This window comes from Loxodonta africana, chromosome 9 (assembly GCF_030014295.1).
Source record: "Loxodonta africana isolate mLoxAfr1 chromosome 9, mLoxAfr1.hap2, whole genome shotgun sequence".
NCBI classification, from domain to species: Eukaryota; Metazoa; Chordata; class Mammalia; order Proboscidea; family Elephantidae; genus Loxodonta; species Loxodonta africana.
In genome coordinates this window covers 121198384-121218403 of record NC_087350.1, presented here as the reverse complement: position 1 = coordinate 121218403, position 20020 = coordinate 121198384, and the positions used below count along the sequence as shown (strand labels likewise).

Below are 20020 nucleotides of genomic sequence, written 5' to 3'. Positions count from 1 at the left end.
CCAGCTCAGAGCGGCCCCCAGGCTCCGCTGGCACCTTCTGAGCAAGACAGGGCCTTTACGAGGGCAGCCCCACCTTTATCCCAAATAACATGGCTGACCTGGAACTGGCTAGGAGGCAGGAAGGATGTAACAGCAGTAAACGTTAAATCAGATGGGTTACAGGATCTAAATCAGTTGTCATTGTCAAGAATAAAACTGCTTATTTATCAAATATTTACTTTCTTCTGTATCCAGGCCATCCCACCTCAGCTGCTCAGAGCCACACACACAAGTGCCAACTGCCAGCTTGCAGGCACCTCAGCCCCAGCGCCTGGATGGGTGCCTTCCAGCCAGGACCCTCCTGTGGGCACCCTCTCAGCACCGCTGCACCAGCTGTTCCCACTAGGGTCACTCTGGCCCCTCCACCCCCAACTGCTCCCCCTGCCCTGGATTCCTGCTCTGGTGCCCCCCTACTCCTCACAGCAGCAGGTCCCGGAAGGAGGGTGCGTACCCCTCGTGGCTCCCCAGGCTCCCCACCAGCTATGCCCTCCAGGCCCAACCTTCAAACCTCCTCTGCCCCCTGCAGGCCTTGCATGGCGGAGCCCTCAGACAAGGTCCCTCCTCCCAACTCCCAGCATCCCAGCACCCACCCAGCTGGAAAGACCAAGGACGGGTTGACTTTCTGCCTCCCCAAAATGTTCTGTTGTACACAGGGTCATTATGAGTTGGAATCGACTTGATAGCACCTAACAACAAGGCATCTCAGGCACAGCCCAGCGGAGCCAGGGCACAGGCATCCGTTTATTAAAGGCCTGAGCATGGACGGTAGATCTGCAACTGCAGTGTGTCCCCCAAACCACGACTAGAGCCTTCTGAGAGAGGACACACACAATGTGGAGCCGCAAAGCACACCTGTGTGTCCCCAGATCCAATGACTGCTCACCTTCTTGCGGCCGTAGAGCAGCAGCTCTCTGAAGCGCTCGGTTTCTTTCTCGAGACTGCTGGTGCTGGCTGCCTGGCTGTCCGTGAGAAAGGAGAGCTGGGCTTCCCCAGATTCTTCCTCCTCCACTTGTTCCACGGCTTCGTTTGTAAAATCAATCAGGTTTGCCTCGCTGGGCGACTTCCCAGGAAGCCACGCAGTTCTGTGGTCGCGTAACAAGAGTTCCGCGATGTCAGTCCCCACCACGGTCTGCGGGTCGGAGGGGTGAGGAGACAGTCAGATCGTGGGCAGGAAGGACCCTGAGCAGGTCTCCTCCTGAGCACGTGCTGAATACCCACGGCACAAGGCACCCTCTCCAGACTGGAAGGAACATGGGCACAGACCCTGGGGCTGGCTGAAAGGCCGGCAATGGCTGGGCAGAAACCCGGCTTCACCCAAACCATGTGGTCTTATCCCCACCCTCCAGACTGCTCCCCAGGTGCCTGCCGAGTGAGCCCATTCCCAGCAACACCATCACTGCCCACAGCTCAGTATGCAAACCCAGCACAGCGCCCCCAGGAGGGAAGGGGGCTCCCCAGACCAAAGGCCAACCCGAAGGAGCATTCCAAAATCAGAAACATACCCCATTCTGCCTGCACAACAGAACAATAAAATTCCAGAGAAGGCTGGCAGACTCTTTGTCGATTATATTTTCATCCTGGAAACACTTCGTAGCTTTCTGCTGTGCAAAATTAATAACGTCCACTTTGTGGGTGTCGTCTCTGGAAAGAGAACAGACACTCAGTGCGATGGCAGCACCTGCGCCCCAGGGAGCATGCCCCGCAGCGGCCACTCCACGCAGATACAGTAAGACCCCGCAGCGGGCACGTACTTGCCGAGCGGCCCAGGGAACGAGCGCAGCTCCTCCTGCTCCGGGGTGTGCTGCAGCAGTGTCTGCAACGAGAGGGGCTGCGACTCACAAGGGGCAGGTGCTGCCGACAGCAAGCAGTCGGAATGGAGGGAGCAGCCCTAACAGTCCAGAGCGGTGACTTCCAGACTATTTCAAGCACTAAGATTCATTTTTTCTCCAAAAATTCTGAGAGAGGGCCCCAATACACACCAATGAAGAGCCCGCTTGGCATGCAGCCAGGCTGCAGAACAGGGTGCCCACGCAGTCCCCCTCGGGGCTGCAGCACCCACCCACCTGGCCACAAGACTGGGACGCAGCACCAACTCTCCACAGAGGCTGCTCAGCCACTCCTCAGCGGGACGTTATCAAGAAGCGTGAACAAAATAAATGTACATGGGGTTCTCTCCACAGAATCAAACACGAAGACAAAGATGGAAGGTGAGAACACAACCAAGCCCGAGTCTGCTCAGCACCAGCGCAGACGCTTGCAGTGCCAGCTTCTGGGGAGAGGCTGGAGCAATAGAAGAGAACGCCTACAAAGCGACGGTTCACAGGCAAACACGTTGCCCGGAGTCTTTTCTCAGTGACCCTGACTCACAACTTGGAAACACCAGTCTCCAAGCCCACGGAGGCTGGGGCTGCAGGACAGCGGGGCCACACCAGCCGCCATTACCTCCATGCTGTGCACTTCGACCAACGCTGGCTGTCCCTCCGAAGGCAGGTTTGGAATCACCTTGATGAGTTGCCCACCAGGACCAAACCTGGCACAGACGTGAGGCACTGAAAACTTCTCAGGAGAGCTTGGTCTCGACGGAGCTACATTTAAATAAATTGAAAAAGAAACAATCAGCTTGCTACTTTTCAATGCATCCGAACTAGACCAAAGGCTCGGATTTCCAAGGTGCCCACATGATGAAGTCACAGACAGGGAAGCTCAGGTCATCGTGATAAACTGCATTTCAACTGACTGAAAAGCACTAATGACTTAACACCTTATCAAAATGTAGAACTCTGACATGTCTCAGGAAAATGTTTACAAAGTGCTAATAACAAAAGCTTCTAAAAAGGAAACCACCTTTAATAAAGCCCATGAAGGTTTTTCAATGTGAGGAAGCACCAAGAGCCCTCCACCGCTCTAGTTCCATGCTCTCGGGGTCCCTGGTGCTGCTCAGGGCCACTCAGTGTCAGGCTGTCCTTACCACAGAGCAGCCAGGGGAAAGGCAAAAAGCACAACTCCGCAAATAAAATGCTAAAGTAGACCTTAAAGCTGAATTTTAACTAAGAATGAAAATCCACCATTCGGTAACTTCACACGTATCTTGCAGTCCTCTCGGAGCCAGCATTTGACCAAGGACTTGGGGGAGTTCAAACTGTGACATGCGAGCAAACCTGCACCTGGGGGCTTTCTGGAGGAATTAAAGTCTCCCCCAAACTACATGCCTGGGTGGCCAGTGTTCGGGGGCACAAAGAGGTGCCAGTCAAAACTTCAGATAAGGTCATCTGAGAGCTGTGCTTTGAAACCACACAGAGCAGCGTCTGGTCGGTGCGCCGGAGCCATGCCCAGGGGACACCCCAGCTCCTCAACAAGGTCTGTGCTAAGAGGGCTGGGCTGGCGGGGCAGGGCCATCCTTGTCCTATGGGAAGAGCCAGCCGGGCCACCACAAATGCTGACGGCCAAGCCAGTGTCCTTGCCCTGCCCCTCGTGGATCCAGTGTCCCTCTGTGCTGTGAGGACAAGAGGCGCTTGCCTGCAGCGTCGTGCCAACACCCACCTGCCCCAGTGGTGGACCAGCTGGCTCCTGCGGGGTAGCCATACTCAGGGAAGGCCTGCACACCATTGAAATCGCTGCCGTAAGTGCCGTAGCCATAATCACCGCGAAAGGAGCCCGGCAGAGCCGTGGGGTCATAGGATCCAGCAGTCACGTTGTGATTTCTGTAAATCTGACTCTTAAAAACACGAAACAAAAAGGTAAAATTAAAAACGAGTTCACCACGAACACCAGGATCACCGAGGGGTCTAAGCTTGTTATCAGAACTATTCGAGGATAATCGTGTCCTAAACAGAACTGGCTCCACGTGCTTCTTTGACGATCTTCACAACTCAGTCACCTCCCTGGTTCTCTTTCAGTAAACCTTTGCCAAGGCCCTGCTCGCAGCGTCAGCTCGTGTGCCAAGCATGGCCTAAAGGGCACGAGTCTCGCAGAAGGGGACATGAGATGGTTTCAGGTGGGGAGGCGTGCGTGCTCTGTGCGGTGGCGCCCACCTGCTGCGAATGGGAGCTCACGCTGCTGCGGCGGCTGTGCAGGCTGGGGGCGCTGTGCAGACTCTGCGCCGAGTGCTCGCTGTGGACACTGCGCCTGTCCCCCTCCTCCCCATACGGCTCTCGGTGCAGCTCTGCATCCTCCTCGAAGCTCGACGTGAAGCGGGGGTCATACCGCCAGGGGTCATCGTACCTCTCAGGTCTAGAGGATGCGTGGAAAAGCAGCAGAGGCCAGGAGGGTGTGGGGTGCAGCCCCAGGCCAAGAGTAAATCATTATGTAACAACCCAGCCCCCACCAAATCCTTGCTGCTCCCCACTCTCCCCACTGCGAAACATAACCTTTAGAATGTCAACCACAAAACCCATTCCTGCCCAAGTTACGGAAGACACGACGTCCAAGTCACGGTACATCAAACCCAAGGATCAGACTCTTGGGACGAGTCATCTTGGAGAAACATGCCACGATCCCGTCATGCCATGGCCTCACCTTTGTGCTGTTCAGGCCACGAGGAGAGGAGCCAAGGCGGCCAGTTTTCCTCCATAGCCCAGTAGGGCTCAGTCCACCTTTCCTCTCTCAGGCACTGACCAGCACTCCAGCAGCTGCTCCCAGGAACCCAGAAGAGTGGCACCTCTTTGGTACATCACAAGGACACGAGGACACAGAAGCAGGAGCACCTTCTGCTTTCCTGCAAGCCTCGCAAGGGAAGTGTATTTACCAACCTGTCCCCATACGCATACGGCTCTTTCCGGTACGGGTTGTACTCAGCATCGTACCAGTACCTCTGGTCATAGGCGCGGGCACCCCTGAATCGAGAACCGTAGTGATAGCGATCCCAGCGGCCTGGGTCTACAAGTGAGGGATTAACGGATTAGTACAGTAACTGGGAAAACAGAACCACCTGGAGTTCACTGAAGACACTGCCCCCCTAGCGCCGGGCTCAGGAATGCTCAAGGACTCAGAGATGGGCCGGAGCCCCTGCAAAGGGTGACCCGGTCCCTGGGGTGAGAGGCTGGCAGTGGCTGACCGCTAGCTTTCTAACCTACCTCCGTAGTCATACTGGCTGGAGTAGTAATTTGCATAGTAGTCGCTCTGACTGCTCCATCCGCCTTTGGAGGTGTAATATCCTTCAGGGTACCCCTGCCTAGAAAACACACAGTGCTGGTAACCAACAAATAACAACCAAATCGACTGGCATCCACCAAAGCACCTCGGCTATGAAAACGTTCTGGCTAGAAGATCCTCAAGGGTAGCAGCGATGAGGGGAGGGGCACCCCCTCCCCACAGCTCAGGGAAACAGCCTGAAGGAGAGAATCGCCCATGTCTGCGCTCTCAGTGCAACACCGTGGAAAAGGCAAAGCCAACATCAGGCTCCGTGTGGTGCCAAGGCATGGCCGACAGCAGGGAGCCATGCTCCTGGGGGCAGAGCTGGTTGGCTCAGACGCCTCCCCTTCTTGGAGCCCAACACAGCATCTCATGCTTACGTGAGCCAGACTGAAACTCGCGAAGCAAGCCAGTCAATAACCCGCTAGAGACAGGGCTCGAGTGAACGGCCCAAGACCTTCAGACCATTGCAGAGGGGGAGCCCTGGGCATGAAGAGCCCTGGGCACAGGGAGCACTGAGAAGGGGAGCCCTGGGAAGGGGAGACCTGGGCACGGGGAGCACTGGGAAGGGGAGCATTGGGCAGGGGGAGCTCCAGGCACAGGGAACCCTGGGCACGGGGAACACTGGGAAGGGGAGCACTGGGAAGGGGAGCTCCGGACAGGGGGAGCACTGGGCGTGGGGAGGACTGCACACAGGGAGTACTCGGAAGAGGAAGTACTGTGCACGGGGAGCACTCGGCAGGGGGAGCATTGAGCAGGGGGCGCGCTGGGCAGGGAGAGCTCTGGGCATGGGGAGCACTGAGCAGGGGGAGATTTGGGCATGGGGAGCACGAAGCAGGGGAGCTCTGGGCAGGGGGAGCACTGCGAAGGGGAGCTCTAGGAAGGGGGAGCTCTAGGCAAGGGGAGCCCTGGGCACAGGAAGCACTGGGCAAGGGGAGCTCTAGGAAGGGGGAGCAGTCTGCAGAGGGAGCACTAGACGTGTGGAGCACTGGGCGGGGGAGCACTAAGCACAGTGAGGTTCTAGAAAGGACTTAGGACATTTTTAACTAATACAAGATTTGACTTTCAAAATGTGACTTTTCTGTCCCCTCCAGGACAGTCACAGGAGTTGTGACCCTAGCCTGCCCCTTACCCTGAGCAGGGGAAGTGTAGCCTTGGGGGCAGCGGGGCCTGAGGCTCTGGCCTCTCCCTTCTGCTCACACCTGGCCCTTTTAGTGGCATCTGTCTGCAGAGGGAAATCCCCTGCGGAAGCCCACTCTGGGCTCTGGGAATCACCCCATCGTAATGCAAAACCAGGAAGGTGCGACTCTCCAGCTAAGACGAATTTCAGCAACCCTTTCGCACCAGGAAAGAGACAGTCACACACACGAGTGGTATGTTTCAACCCAACCAGCTTCCATGGTTATCTGACTGCACTGGGGACAAGACAGGCTAGCACAGAACACGGCGGCGTGACAGATGCACACATGCGCACACACGTCCCCTCGCCTGCCTGGCTGGGGCATGGACAGGAAGGAGAGACCCTCCAGAACCGTGGCAAACGCTCAGGAGAACACAGCTGAAGGGAGAGGACAGGAAGCTGTGGACGCGTCACTGCTCCTGCTGTAACCTGCCCACCCTGAGAGTAATTCCTATGCTCACCCATGGGCTGGCAGGTGACAGGAACGCGGCAACAGCTGAGGAGCCTCTTGCGCTCTGCCCTGCACCTTACCTGCCCTCAGGACCCACCCGAGAACCCTGCTGCCACTGCTCTCACCTCCCCTGCCCTGAGTCTCACACCGCTCCCCAAGGCCTTGGAGATGGACAGAAGCTAAAGCACCAGAACTTCCCGACACTGAGAGTTTCTGGAGAGAGGAAAACCGCACGGCGCAGCTCATGTTCCAGCGTTCGTTCACACATGGTTCAGCGTGTACCTCTGAGCAGGGTACACTGAGGCCGGCCATGCGGGCAAGAGCTCACCAGAGACACAGCCTCCTGCCTTCAGTTCAGCACAAGGAACACGTGCATGTCCACAGCTTCACGGACAACTACATCTCTGTGTGACAATGCTGAAGAAGCAGCGTGCCCTGGAAGCAACCTTACCCTTGAGGGGACAGGCTACCCTCTAACATGGACAAAGCCACTGCAGGCGGCAGCTGGGAGAGGCCAGCAGAGGCAAACCCAGCTGATGGGAGCCACACAGCCTGCTACTCCACCCCAACTCTACCAACGACCAAACACAAGCTCTTAACTGGTATGAGAACCTGGCCTGCTCGGACACATGCTGAGCTCAACACAGGACACTGACGGCTCTTTCTGAATGCCTTCCTGAGTTGCAGGACAGAGATGCGCGGGGTCAGGGGCTTCACGTGCTGGGTGCATGAGTCCACCCACCTTCCTCTGCATGCTGCGGACAAGGACCACAGGGCGGTGGGCGCCATGTGTGCTCACACAGGGGCCAGCTTCGCGAAGGCCGGGTGTTAACAACACACGAACAGACGGCAAAAAAGGCTTGACTACCACAGGTAGTCCCTGACTTAGGACATATTTGACTTACGACGAGCCGCACTGTCACGGATTGAATTATGTCCCCCCAAAAATGTGCGTATCAACTTGGTTAGGCCATGCTTCCCAATATTGTGCGGTTGTCGTCCATTCTGTGATTCCAATTTTATGTTGGATTGTAACACCACCCTTACTCAGGTCTCCTCCCTGATCCAAGGTAAAGGGAGTCTCCCTGTGGTGTGGCCTGCACCACCTTTTATCTCTGAAGAGATAAAAGGAAAGGGGAGCAAGTAGGCACCTCACACCACCAAGAAAGCAGCACCAGGAGCAGAGCATACCCTTTGGACACAGGGTCCCTGTGCCTGAAAAGCTCATTGACCAGGGGAAGATTGAGGACAAGGACCTTCCTCCAGAGCTGAGGGAGAGAGAAAGCATTCCCCCAGAGCTGACGCCCTGAATTTGGACTTGTAACCTACTAGACTGTGAGAGAATAAATTTCTCTTTGTGAAAGCCATCCACTTGCAGTATTTCTGTTACAACAGTGCTAGGTGACTAAGACAGTACTTGGTACCGAGAAAGTGGGGTGGTGCTCTAACAGATGCCTAAAATGTGGAAGCGGTTTTGAAACTGTGAATGGATAGAAGAGCACCAGTGACAGATGGCCAGCAGCAGCAGTGAACCAGGAGACCAGCGCAGAACGGCGCTGGAGCTGACCCACGGAGCGAGAGAGCTGAGCGGCCGTGTGCAGGAGGTTTCCCGGTCGAGCGGCAGGCCTCTGGGCACTTCTTGGTGGAGCTACAGAGCTTTGGAACACGTGCCCCAGCAGGGCAGATGCAGGCATGAGGCCCGAGAAGCCGAGAGGCCAAGAAACCAGGAAGCAGAAGCTAAAGACACAAGAAGCCGAGCTGCCTCAGTCTAGAAAGGTATGGCCTTGAGCTCTGGGGTCTCAAAGGGTGGAGCCATGACCTCTGGTGCTTCTAAGGGTGGAGTCACCACTCAGATGAATGAGGAGAATGGTGCACCTAAAGCCGAGGGAGCAGGGTTGCCACTCCAGTGGGCCTGGAAGGCGGAGCTGAAGCCCAGGGCCGCGGGGCCTCTGCTCAATCCAGAGAGTGTGGCCAATACCTAGAGTCTGGAGGGCAGAGCTATCGTGTAAATGGTCTCAGACAAGAAAGGATTATTTTCAAAGCTTTGAGGGCTAATGTTATGCGTTTTGCTGACTTGTTTGGTGCCTGTTATGCCTTCTTTCCCTCCCAGTTTCTCCCATTTGTAATGGATATGTCTGCTTGTGCCTGTTCCGCCACTCTACCCTTAGAAGCAGATAACTCGTATTCTAGAAGAGGAACTTTTGGATTTTGGACTTGGAGTTAAGACTTTTGCTTTTATATGATGGGGTGAATATGTTTTACATGTTACAAGGATGTGATTTTTGGAGGGCCAAGGGGTGGAATGTCATGGATTGAATTATGTCCCCCCAAAAATGTGTGTATCAAAATTTGGTTAGGCCGTGTTTCCCAGTATTGTGTGGTTGCCCTCCATTTTGTGATTCTAATTTTATGTTGAGAGGATTAGGGTGGGATTGTAATACGACCCTTACTCAGGTCACCTCCCTGATCCAAGGTAAAGGGAGTTTCCCTGGGGTGTGGCCTGCACCACCTCTTATCTCTTAAGAGATAAAAGGAAAGGGAAGCAAGCAGAGAGTCAGGGACCTCATACCACTAAGAAAGCAGCACCAGGAGCAGAGTGTGTCCTTTAGACCTGGGGTCCCTGCGCAGGAGAAGCTCCTTGACTAGGGGAAGATTGAGGACAAGGACCTTCCTCCACAGCTGACAGACACCCTGAATTAGGACTTGTAACCTACTAGACCATGAGAGAATAAATTTCTCTTTGTTAAAGCCATCCACTTGTGGTATTTCTGTTATGGCAGCACTAGATGACTAAAACACGCGCTTACAACCATCAGTATTTCTAGAACATTCCATCTTCCTGGGAGAAACTTATGGGGAAAATCCATTCAGGGGATATGGAAAGAATTGCTGAGTTACGGTCACACATTTCCAGCACTAGATCAGCATAACATGATGGAAGAGATGGGTGGAAAAATCGTCCACGTGGCAAGAAGGCTGAATTTAGAGCTTAATATCATCAGTGTGAAACTGCTCAGACATCAATAAGAAGGGGAACTGACAGACCAGAACTTCATGGATTTAGAAGAGGAAAGGCTTGCTGCAGAAAAAAGAAATAGTGAGGAAGAGGAGGAGAGAAGCTGTCCAAAGAGTTTATAGTCAGAAGATTAGCTGGAGTTTTTCCTAAACTAAATCATGGGCTTCACTTACTTGAAAACATGGACCCAAAGGCTGATCTGTTTGCTAAAGTCAAGAGCAGACTTGGGAAGCAGTGAGACGTCACCACAAAATATGTGAAGAAAAAAGAAAAGGGCCATACAGACAACACTGACTAATTTTCCTGACGAGAAACACCATTCCCATTCCCGGGGATAATCCAAATGATCCAGAACCTTCCACAAGTAGAGTTATTACCACAACTGACAAGACGCCAGCTTCGTCCAACTCTTCATCATCAGGGTAAATTTTTGTGATTGGTGTGTTTTTTTACGTATGTAAGTATGTGTGTATTGAAATGTATCTGTAAGCTTACATGCAACGTTTCCAACCCCCAAAAACATAGATAGAATTTATAAAGCGAATAACATAAACGGCAATAGTAATGAAAACTGTAAAAAAAAAAAAAAAAAAAGAGGTATCTGACTTCTGTCAGAAGCGACTTAAATGAAGGAGTCATAGGAACAGAACCCTGCTGTAAGTTGGAGACTACCTGTACTTTACAAAGACAGCGTTTCCTTCCACCCGGCAACACACACGCAATCTGACAGGGAGAGAGACCTGCGAGGTGTGCAGCACCAACCTGGGTGCCGGCCGGTCGGAGCAGTGACTTGCCCGTGAGCTGGGCCGCTCAGGTTCAGGGCAGCGGTAGTTCTCAGCATAGGCAGACATGGCGCCATCGTAGGGCCGGTACAGGCCATACATGTCCTACGGGAGGAAGGTTTGAGGGTGTCAGGTTCCATATACACAGCACCCTGGGAGGCTGCTCTAATTCTGATCGTCAGAGGCCCCCTCCCCAAAGCCAGCCTGACAGGCTCCTTCACTAAAACACCAAATGGAGTAAGCGCCCTACAGACTGGCAGGCAGTGGGGGGGCTCTGGGATTCCTGCCACTCGGCTCAGGACACCCCCCCTACCTTGCCCTCCAGCGGGACAGCGGAAGACACCCAGGCCCTGCGACTTCACAGGGGATGGCTCAGCTTCTTCCTGTCTCTCAAACATGCAGGTCCCCCCACCCCCTGCCCCCCACCTATGGACACAGGGCCTGGCACGTCCCACCTCGGGAGCCAGAGGCCCTGTCACTGACCGGACCGGGGTTCCGTTCCACTGCACGCTGCCTGTTCATCCCCTCTACGCTCACCAGCCACCTCGACTCCCTCTGGGTATGGCTGAACCGCAGGGGGCCATCTGAGGCTGCCTCTGCCATTACCTGGCCTTGAAATCACGTACACATGCACTTATCCCTGACTACTACTGGGGACCCCAGTGACCAAGAGACAAGGCAGAACCAAGTGTCTCAAACTCACAGCTGCTAGCTGGGAGCGAGGGGGTGTGAGGGCACACGGGGATGAGGGGCTCTCCCCGCTCAGCATCCCCGTCCTGTGCTTGTGGGAGTCATTACCCAGTAGGGAAACAAAACCCACAGAGGCTCCTTTCAGAATTTAGAACTCAAGGGTCTCAGTTGCTAAACGTGTAACTGATGGCACACACAAGCTAAGGTGCTCACAAGCAGTCCTCTATCACCAGGGCAGCCGGCCTCACAGCCCAGCCCTCAGTGGCCCTGCTTCCCAGGCCTCTTGGACGGCAATGCCTTCCGGTACTTTCTGGTATGGCCTGCTGCTTCTTATTGCATTTAGGTAGTTGTGTGAGTTCAACACCACTGGGCTCTGGACACAGTCAGATAGTGGTTTTCAGCCTTCGCCTCACATAGTCCTACTGTAGGCGACTCTGGACCGGGGACCAGAGGAGATACGAGGCTGAGAACGACCAACGTTTTCAAGACTGTAGGACTAAGGAGAACGTAACTTCAACAGCACTCCGGAGATCAAGTCAACACACGGAGAGCACTGACGGCTTCTACCCCTCTGCCATCGGGAGAAGCTTGTAGAATTTCATTTCTCTTACCGGCTTCATTTGGATGCCACTTCAAACATAACTTTTCTCCCTAAGTGTTTTTATTCTGAAGAAGGGATTTAAGAGTCCAGTTATTCCTGTTGCTTCTGCATTGGTTGTTGATGTCCAAACACATGAAAGCTTCAAAGGGCCGTGTCAGTTTGCCAAGGTGTGCCACACAGAACCCTGGTTCTACAGAGGGCCCGCAGGGGTCACAAGCAACAAGGTGTTCTTTTTGTCATATAAGCCAGAATACTGGGTTCAACAGAAATTAAACAGTGGTGTTCATGATCCCCAGTGCCAGTACACGTGGTGAACCTCCAAGGTTGGCCTGTGCTCAGTGAGGCACACCCAGGACCTGGGAGCATGGCTTTCATGAAGCACTGCATGGAAACAGTGTTTGGAGAAAACAGGCTGGGAGGACCACGGGCTACTTCCGAATTAGCCAGACACACTACTACCAAAGAGCACACGCAAGAAAGAAACCCACCGTTGAGAGGAAGGAGAGAAATGTGGGTTAGAAGACACGGAGGCTCTACTTTACCTGGTAATAGAGAGGTGCTGTCCCAGGCTCCGGAGGGTACGGCAAGGGATACTGAGGCGGGTACACGTCATAGAAGGACCCATAATAATAGCAGGATGGCAAGTCCGGGGGCGGTGGGGGTGGCCATTGCGGCTCTGACCGCCCGGCTGCCTGGCTCGAGCCGGCTGAGGTAATGGACGCGCTGGAAGACCGAGTAGGCCAAGGCAGCACCTGCTGACGAGTGTCAGCAAGAGCCGGACTTGCTGGTGGCTGGGTGGAGTTGTAGGCCTGGCCTGGTACAGGTGGGCTTCCTGGGCTGGAAGGTTCTGGCAATGCTGCTCTGGGCACTTGAGAAGCAAGAGTTAGTTGCTCTGGAGGCCCTGACTCTGGCTGGGCTCTCTCCGGGCCACTTTGGCCCTGGGCTGTTTTCGTCACATGTTGGTAGAAATGGTCTGGGTTATGCGCTCCAAGCCCAGGTTGTCTAGGCTGACCAGCGAGGGTCTGCTGAGCAGCACCTGGGTGGTCAGAATGGGATGGACCACACATTCCTAGAGGATTTCCCAAAGTCCTGTTTAATGTAAAGTTTAGGGCTCCGGAAGTTTCATCCCGGCTGTCAGAGTGGTCAGGTGCCAGACTGCTGCTCACGGGCGGCACCAGCAGCACCCCCACACTCCCACCAGGGCTGTTAGCAAATGCAGGAGGCACCGTCTCTGCAGCATGGTTCTTCTGCCTTTCTGAAGCCACGCTCACTGGAGCTGGATGAGACGATGGCTGGGCCAGCAAAGTGGCAGGCTGATTCGCAAGCATTTCAGGACCAGAACCTTGTGGAAAACTACCTTGGGCGAGACTGCTGGGCAGAGGTGGACTGACCAGTGCACTGGGTGTAATCCCAAACAAGGAAGTGCTTTCTCCGGATTCACCAGGAAGAGCCCAGCTGCCCATTGTAGGCCTATCCCCCAACAAAGGGTCTCTCTGGGGTGGATTCTTCTCATTATGATTTGACGAGGACACAGAAAAATTAATAGGCTGAGCCAAGTTATAGGTCTGATCAGGCTGGGGGACCAAGACCGGCTGGCCGTGCAGAGACTCAGTGGGCGGTGAGGAGAGCAGACTGGTGTAACTGGAACTTGCCTGAGGTTGGAAGGCCTCCTCCTCGCCCATCTTGGGAGGGTTCTCGAGGTTTTCAGAAGCACCAATGCCATCGCGGTTCTGAAGCGGGGACACGGAGAGCGGCTTGTGTGGCTGCTGCCCACAGGTACCCTCATCAGGAGGCTGGATCACCTCTGAGGCCTGAGGCTTTGTAGGGACACAGAGTGCAGGGGCAGCTGGGGCCAGAAGGACATTGCCCCCAAAATCTGGAAGCTCGTTTTGTGCCCACAAGGTGGTAGCTGGGCTCTCGCACTTCACTGCCCCCTGAGCCCTGGTCGAGGGCCTTCTCTCAGGAGTCGGGAGCCCGGTTTCTGACAGCAGTCCACCAGCATGTGGAAGCATGTGGCCGGGTTCCACAGCGGTGCCGAGGGGCAGTAGACAGGCTGGGGGTGTGAAGAGGGTCTCCCTGTTGTCAGGCGGTTGCTCCAGGTTGCCAGGGGAGGCATCAGGCAGGGCTGTTGCTGGTCTCCGCTTCTTCTGGCGGACACGGCTGCCCCTCACTTCACCCACCACATTGGCGTGGTCTGCCTCAAATGGCTTCACCCCAACGAAGTGGGATTTCACTGGCTCGAAAGAACTGTTTGCACTTGTCTGAAATATCCCTGTGGGCTTCGGGGGGCTTGGAGTGGAGGGCTGAGAGAGACTGTGGTGGTAATTCTGGCTCACGGGGGTCTCCTCTGTCTCACCTCCCACAGGAGAAGAATCAATTTGTTTAAAGAAACTGCCTGAAGCATCTTCATCAAGCTTTCCAACTTCTTGCTGAATAAAGGTGCCCACTAACTCCTGGGGTCTAGCTGAACTCGGGAGGGCCCGGTGATCTTTGCCGCCATAGCCAGATGACACGCTGTCAGGTCGTGCAGGCGCATCTGGGGCCTCTAGATTCGGCCCCCCACCTCCTGCATGGCTCACGACACCATTCTTGAGTGTAGACGGCCCGGGAAAGGCTCCATAGCAGAACGGGTCACTCAGGGAGGAAGGGTTCAATCCCAGGGGCTCACTGGGCAGAACTTCTTGGTTCTCTACGCTCTCACACTGTGGGCCAGGGGCGCTGTGCTGCCCTCTGCCAGCTGTTTCACCCCACATGTTGACAGCCGCGTTTCCACCAGCTGGCTGTTCATGCTGGCTGCCTGCAGATTGAGAAAAATAGGGCTGGGAGTCCCCTCCTGGCTGTGTGGTCTCGCTGCGAGGGCCCTGGAGGAAGGCCTGGTAAGGACCGCCTGTGCCTGCGTGTGTAGGAGGGGGATGGCCAAGGCCGGGGTTAGTGCAGAAGCCATCAAAAGCAGATGGCCCCTCACAGCCTGCTTTCTCCGCTGAAACGTTCTCCTCGTTCTCCGTCTCCCCACCTTGGAAGAACATGGAGAGTGCTGCTGAGCCAGGATCCGGCAGGGTCCGGCCAGCTGCCACCCCCGGGGGGCAGTGCGGGTGGTGGTCGGAACCATTTCCCTGAGCAAGGAGGCTAGCAAGAGCAGGGTCTGGCCCAAGCTCTCTACCACCTCCCTGATTCTGCCTAAACTCCTGGCTCACCCAAGCCAGACCTGCTCTGGGGTTCTGCCTGAACGTGTTCTCAGGATCAAAGTGACTCGTGGAGTGGTTTCCACTTTGCAGATAGGCCGTCTCATTCCTCTCATCCCCAGCCAAGGGTCCTGATACAGGAGCGAGAGGGTTGTGTTGCTGCTCACGGCCAGGACTCTGGTGCATGCTGGGCTGCGGGGGACAATGAGGAAGGCCGGAAGCCCGAGGCGCTGCACCGTGGCCCGGTCCCTGTGGGGAGGGCGAATAGTGCTGGCCTGAGGGCCGTGGACTCCCCTGGACTGGCGTCCAGGGATCCGGCGTTTGCAGAGGCAGCTGAGGAAAGAAGGAGGACGCCGTTGCTGGCGGCCCTGCACTGTCATGAGGGCTCTGCCTGCTGAGGGGTCTGGTGGGCCCTGGTGCTGCCCCACGAAGACTGTCAGGACCCACTCCTGGAATGTACTGAGGAGGATTCGGTGGGGTCGGAACGTCAGGTGCTGAGCTGGGCCCCATCTCTGCACTCTTGTTTGCCTCGGGCCCAGGCGGTGCTAGAGGGGCCAACGCGCTGGAGAACAGGCTGGTTTCCACTCCAGGCTGCAGGAAAGGGCCCGGCACAGGCTCGCATGGTCCTTGTGGAGGGTCTCCGGCACTTGGGTGAGGTGTTGGCAGAGCAGGGTGCTGAGAAAACGCCGGGGGAGTTGGGCCTGGCATGACAGGCAGGCTGCTTCTGGACAAAGTGTCCAGGGATGTGTCCTGGGCCAACTGCCTACTAAAAGCAAAAGGGTCCGTCACCGGCTGCAATGGGCATGTCAGAGGAGCAGTCGGCACATTGCTGGACACTCGTCTTCTATACGAGCTGTTCGACCAAAACACGCTTCGAGAATTTCCCACCGGAGGTGGCCCAATCAGTCCTGATGGGGCTGCCTGAGGTGGTGGCTGCATGATTTAGTTCCTCAAAAAGTAGATGCTGCTTACAGAAAGAAGCAGAATATAGCTTTTCTTTAATCTGACCTGAAAAAAAAAAAGGGAAAAGAACAAATTAGCATAAAACCCACAAGTTCAAAGTTCTAGCTGCAAGCAGGAAACTAAGAAGAAAAAGAAAGATGGAAAATGATTTCGAGTCATTTAAGTACTGAGGAACCAAGCCGTCCATGGAGCCACTCCAGCTCCCACACAGTGCCTTGTCCTGGGGCTGCCTGCGGGCACTGGGCGAGGGGTAAGAAGGGGTGCCATGAGCCAGTTGGGCGACCTCGAACAATCCCTGCCCTCCTCTGGAAAGTTACGTAACCAGCTCAACACCCACACGGGATGCCCATCACCTTTGGAACACCCTCACCAAATCTGAGTACCAGCCTAACACACCCCACCAGGGTGCACAGTTCCTGCCCATTTTCCATAAATTATCACCAGATCCAGAAACAGCCAACTCTTCTCCTACGACAGAGAAATTGCATTAACACACTTTTCACACAGGTTAATTTTAAATCTCAAGGGGATAACAAAAGCTTAAAATTCCCTCTTCCAAATCCTTTAATGAAAGAGCCTTACAAAGCATGGAGTAATCAAAGCCGCAGCACAAGCGTGTGAAATGGATTCATCTAAAACGCCTTTTATCCACCATGGAAGAGGTCTCGTTTTTTGCTCTGTGACCGGTTTAAGGTTTGGAAACGCCACGAGCAAAATGAGGCTGCCTCTGACCACTTGAGGTAACAACTGCTGGAGCAACAGCTACGCTGGGAATGAAAATCCGAAGTAAAATTACGATAGCTTTAAAACTGACTAAAATGTTGATTCAAAATTTCCACAATAGGCAGAGTGTGACAACAGCCCCTAACAGAAAGCAAAGGGGCAAAAATCCTCATGACAGTGGGGTTTTTCCTGTCATTGTTTTTTTTTAATAAAATACAAGCACAGTCCTGAACAGCTAAGTTGCACTTTTTAAAAAAAAATTTTTATTGTGCTTTAAGTGAAAGTTTACAAATGATGTCAGTCTGTCATAGAAAAACTTATATACACCTTGCTATATAACTCCCACAGTTGCTCTCCCCCTAATGAGACAGCACACTCCTTCCCTCCCCTCTCTATTTTTGTGTCCATTCGGCCAGCTTCTGACTCCCTCTACCCTCTCATCTCCCCTCCAGACAGGAGACCCCACATGGTCTCATGTGTCCACTTGATCCAAGAAGCTCACTCCTTACCCGTATCATTTTCTACCCCATAGTCCAGTTCAATCCCTGTCTGAAGAGTTGGCTTTGGGAATGGTTCCTGTCTTGGGCTAAAAGAAGGTCTGGGGACCATGACCTCCAGGGTCCTTCTAGTCTCGCTCAGACCATTAAGTCTGGTCTTTTTATGAGAATTCGAGGTCTGCATCCCACAGCTCTCCTGCTCCCTCAGCAGTTCTCTGTTGTGTTTCCTGTCAGGGGAGTCACTGGTTGTAGCCGGGCACCATCTAGTTCTTCTGGTCTCAGGCTGATGTAGTCTCTGGTTTATGTGGCCCTTTCCGTCTCTTGGGCTCATAGTTACCTTGTGTCTTTGGTGTTCTTCATTTTCCTTTGTTCCAGGTGGGTTTAGACCAATTGATACATCTCAGATGGCCGCCTGCTAGCATTTAAGACCCCAGACACCACTCTCCAAAGTAGGATGCAGGATGTTTTCTTAATAGATTTTATTATGCCAGTTGACTTAGATGTCCCCTGAAACCACAGTCCGCAAAACCCCCGGCTCTGCTATGCTGGCCTTTGAAGCGTTCAGTTCTTTCAGGAAACTTCTTTGCTTTTTGGCCTGTACTTTTAAAGCAAAAGTCCAAGAACTGTACCTTTAGAAAGTCCTTTTCCATCCATCAGTCCTTGCTCCCCCAGCACCACTTGAAGACAAATAAATCAAGTTTAGCCAATCCAAGAGAAAAGTCAGCCCCAAAGGTGGAAGCGGGTGGACGGACTCAGAGTTTAATCCACGGTTGTAGCAGAAGTACGTTTTGTCATTGGAAATCTTTCTGACAGTCAGAAGACAAGTAAAGAAGACATTTAGGAAGGTATTTTAAGTAAAGCTGTACAGAAATGCAGGTTCCCTGTCCCACCCTGGAAGCCTGTCCTGTGACTACGTTTGTTCATTTACTTCTGTCCTCTGCCAGCACGGGACCCTTCCGACTGACAGTACCTTGAAATCCACTCGAACGTGATGACTGCATCAAGGACAGCATCAGAAATCTCCCTCGGTTCTACGCTGTCATTTTAAAGCAAAGACAGTCTACAGCTCGGTTTTATATGGCCTGAAAGTAGGAGAGGCCGGGCATTTTCCCAGCATCCACTGCTGGGCACTCTGCTCCATCCCCTCAAGCCAGCTGCAGCGCCACAACTGGATCCAGCAACGCCTCCACTGATGGGCAAGGACTGCATCCTTCCACATCCCTCCCAGAGACACTGCTACCTGAGACACAGAGGCACCTTAAGGTGTATCCCAGGACGTGGGGGTGTATCCCAGGACATGGGGGTGTATCCCAGGACATGAGGGTGTATCCCAGGACATGAGGGTGTATCCCAGGACGTGGGGGTGTATCCCAGGACGTGGCCTTCCTCCTTGCAAAGTTTCACAGAAAACCCTCAAGCACTCTAAGCAGCTTTCTGCATGGAAATAGTGTACAGGCCTAGAGGACACCTTCATCAGGTGTCACTGTGACAGCAAGACAGCAAGTCTGGGGTCAAGCTGAATGACTCAGCACATCATCTCTCTTCATCTATAGAAGGAGACAGTGGCTGACTTTCCTAAGGTACCTTATGGGCCAAGTCTGTAAGGTCCCACTCCCACTGGATTCTGGGATGCCCTAACCTCTACTGTTGCTTAACAGGGAAATTTAAAGAGAATCAAAATTTCAGTTTCATACCTGAATGATCCGCTTGCAGAAACTTCCTTAAAATTACTTTCTCAACTCTAATGGACCAAGGGCCATTTTATAAGCAAACAGTATCACTGAAATACAAATTTAAGCTCCCAACTGCAAACCATTTAACAATACGTCGATTTTCATTGGAACGATCTCATATTTTCTTTTGATTTTTTTTCTCCATTCATTAGCAGAAAAACAATACAACCACCTACCCTATCTCACTACCAGGAACTTTGCAGGGTAAGTCGTTTTGCGGCCTCAAGTCTTCTAACCTGAAAAGGCAGACTGTTCGACGAGACCCGCTGATCTCCTGGAAGGTGCATTATTGATAACCCAAGGTCTTCAATTAAGCGGCCTCATATCTACCTGAAATATTTAAGCATGCTCCGTCTTCACTATCTTTCTGGCTACTGAATTGAGATATTTAAAACACACACGCACACCCCCTCCCCAGGGCCGCTAGCATCGATCTGTAATGTAAATCAACAGAAGCACCAACAGCCACCAGTCGGTCCACCCTCAGCCTACGATCTCCCTCCCGGTGACTGCTAGAGTGACGCCCTGGCTGATTAGTGGACACTGGATATGTATGCAAATAAAAAGACACTGTAAGCGCCAACTTTTCTAAATTCAGAATCCTGATCAAATACATCTACAGGTTTAAAAAAAAAATCTAAGTACTGCTAAAAACGACAACGGTCCAACAGGACACCGACACCCACGAAAGTAAGTTTATACAAATAGGAATCGTATCAAAATTTGCACACAATTTAAAGAAAACTTTCTGCAGAGTTTCTAGAATGGCAGTAGTTGCCGCTACCAGGGTAAACGAGTCACCTTTGCCTTATTTTTGCAAGAAACCAGGCCCCAGAACCTTACAGAAGGGCCTAATTCAAAAACCAAACAATGACTGAAGCAGACACCACCTCGGGGAGACGCACGATGCTGAAGCTCCGGCCACAACTGTCTGGGATTTCCGTGGCTTCTTGGCGCTCCTCCGGGGGTGAGAACTACCTCCCTGGCTAACACCTATACCATACACACTTAGAACAAAATCTTAGTGCGCACA

The 20020-nt window shown here is 53.5% G+C and overlaps 1 protein-coding gene across 11 annotated transcripts in view; it reads right to left on the bottom strand.

Moving 5' to 3' along the window:
* Positions 1-20020, bottom strand: part of SEC16A (SEC16 homolog A, endoplasmic reticulum export factor) — a 38874-nt gene that overhangs the window by 16965 nt on the left and 1889 nt on the right. For all 11 annotated transcript variants that reach the window (XR_010322889.1, XM_064290649.1, XM_064290648.1 and 8 more), the window contains exons 2-11: positions 12432-16079; positions 10579-10703; positions 5112-5209; positions 4788-4914; positions 4071-4269; positions 3580-3754; positions 2482-2624; positions 1791-1852; positions 1542-1680; positions 923-1168 (exon numbers count right to left, since the gene is read on the bottom strand). Coding sequence is in view for 10 of the 11 variants with exons in the window: in XM_064290649.1 (XP_064146719.1) it covers positions 923-1168; positions 1542-1680; positions 1791-1852; positions 2482-2624; positions 3580-3754; positions 4071-4269; positions 4788-4914; positions 5112-5209; positions 10579-10703; positions 12432-16010 (4893 nt within the window). In the remaining variant the exon portion in view is untranslated. The remainder of the gene's footprint in view (positions 1-922; positions 1169-1541; positions 1681-1790; positions 1853-2481; positions 2625-3579; positions 3755-4070; positions 4270-4787; positions 4915-5111; positions 5210-10578; positions 10704-12431; positions 16080-20020) is intronic.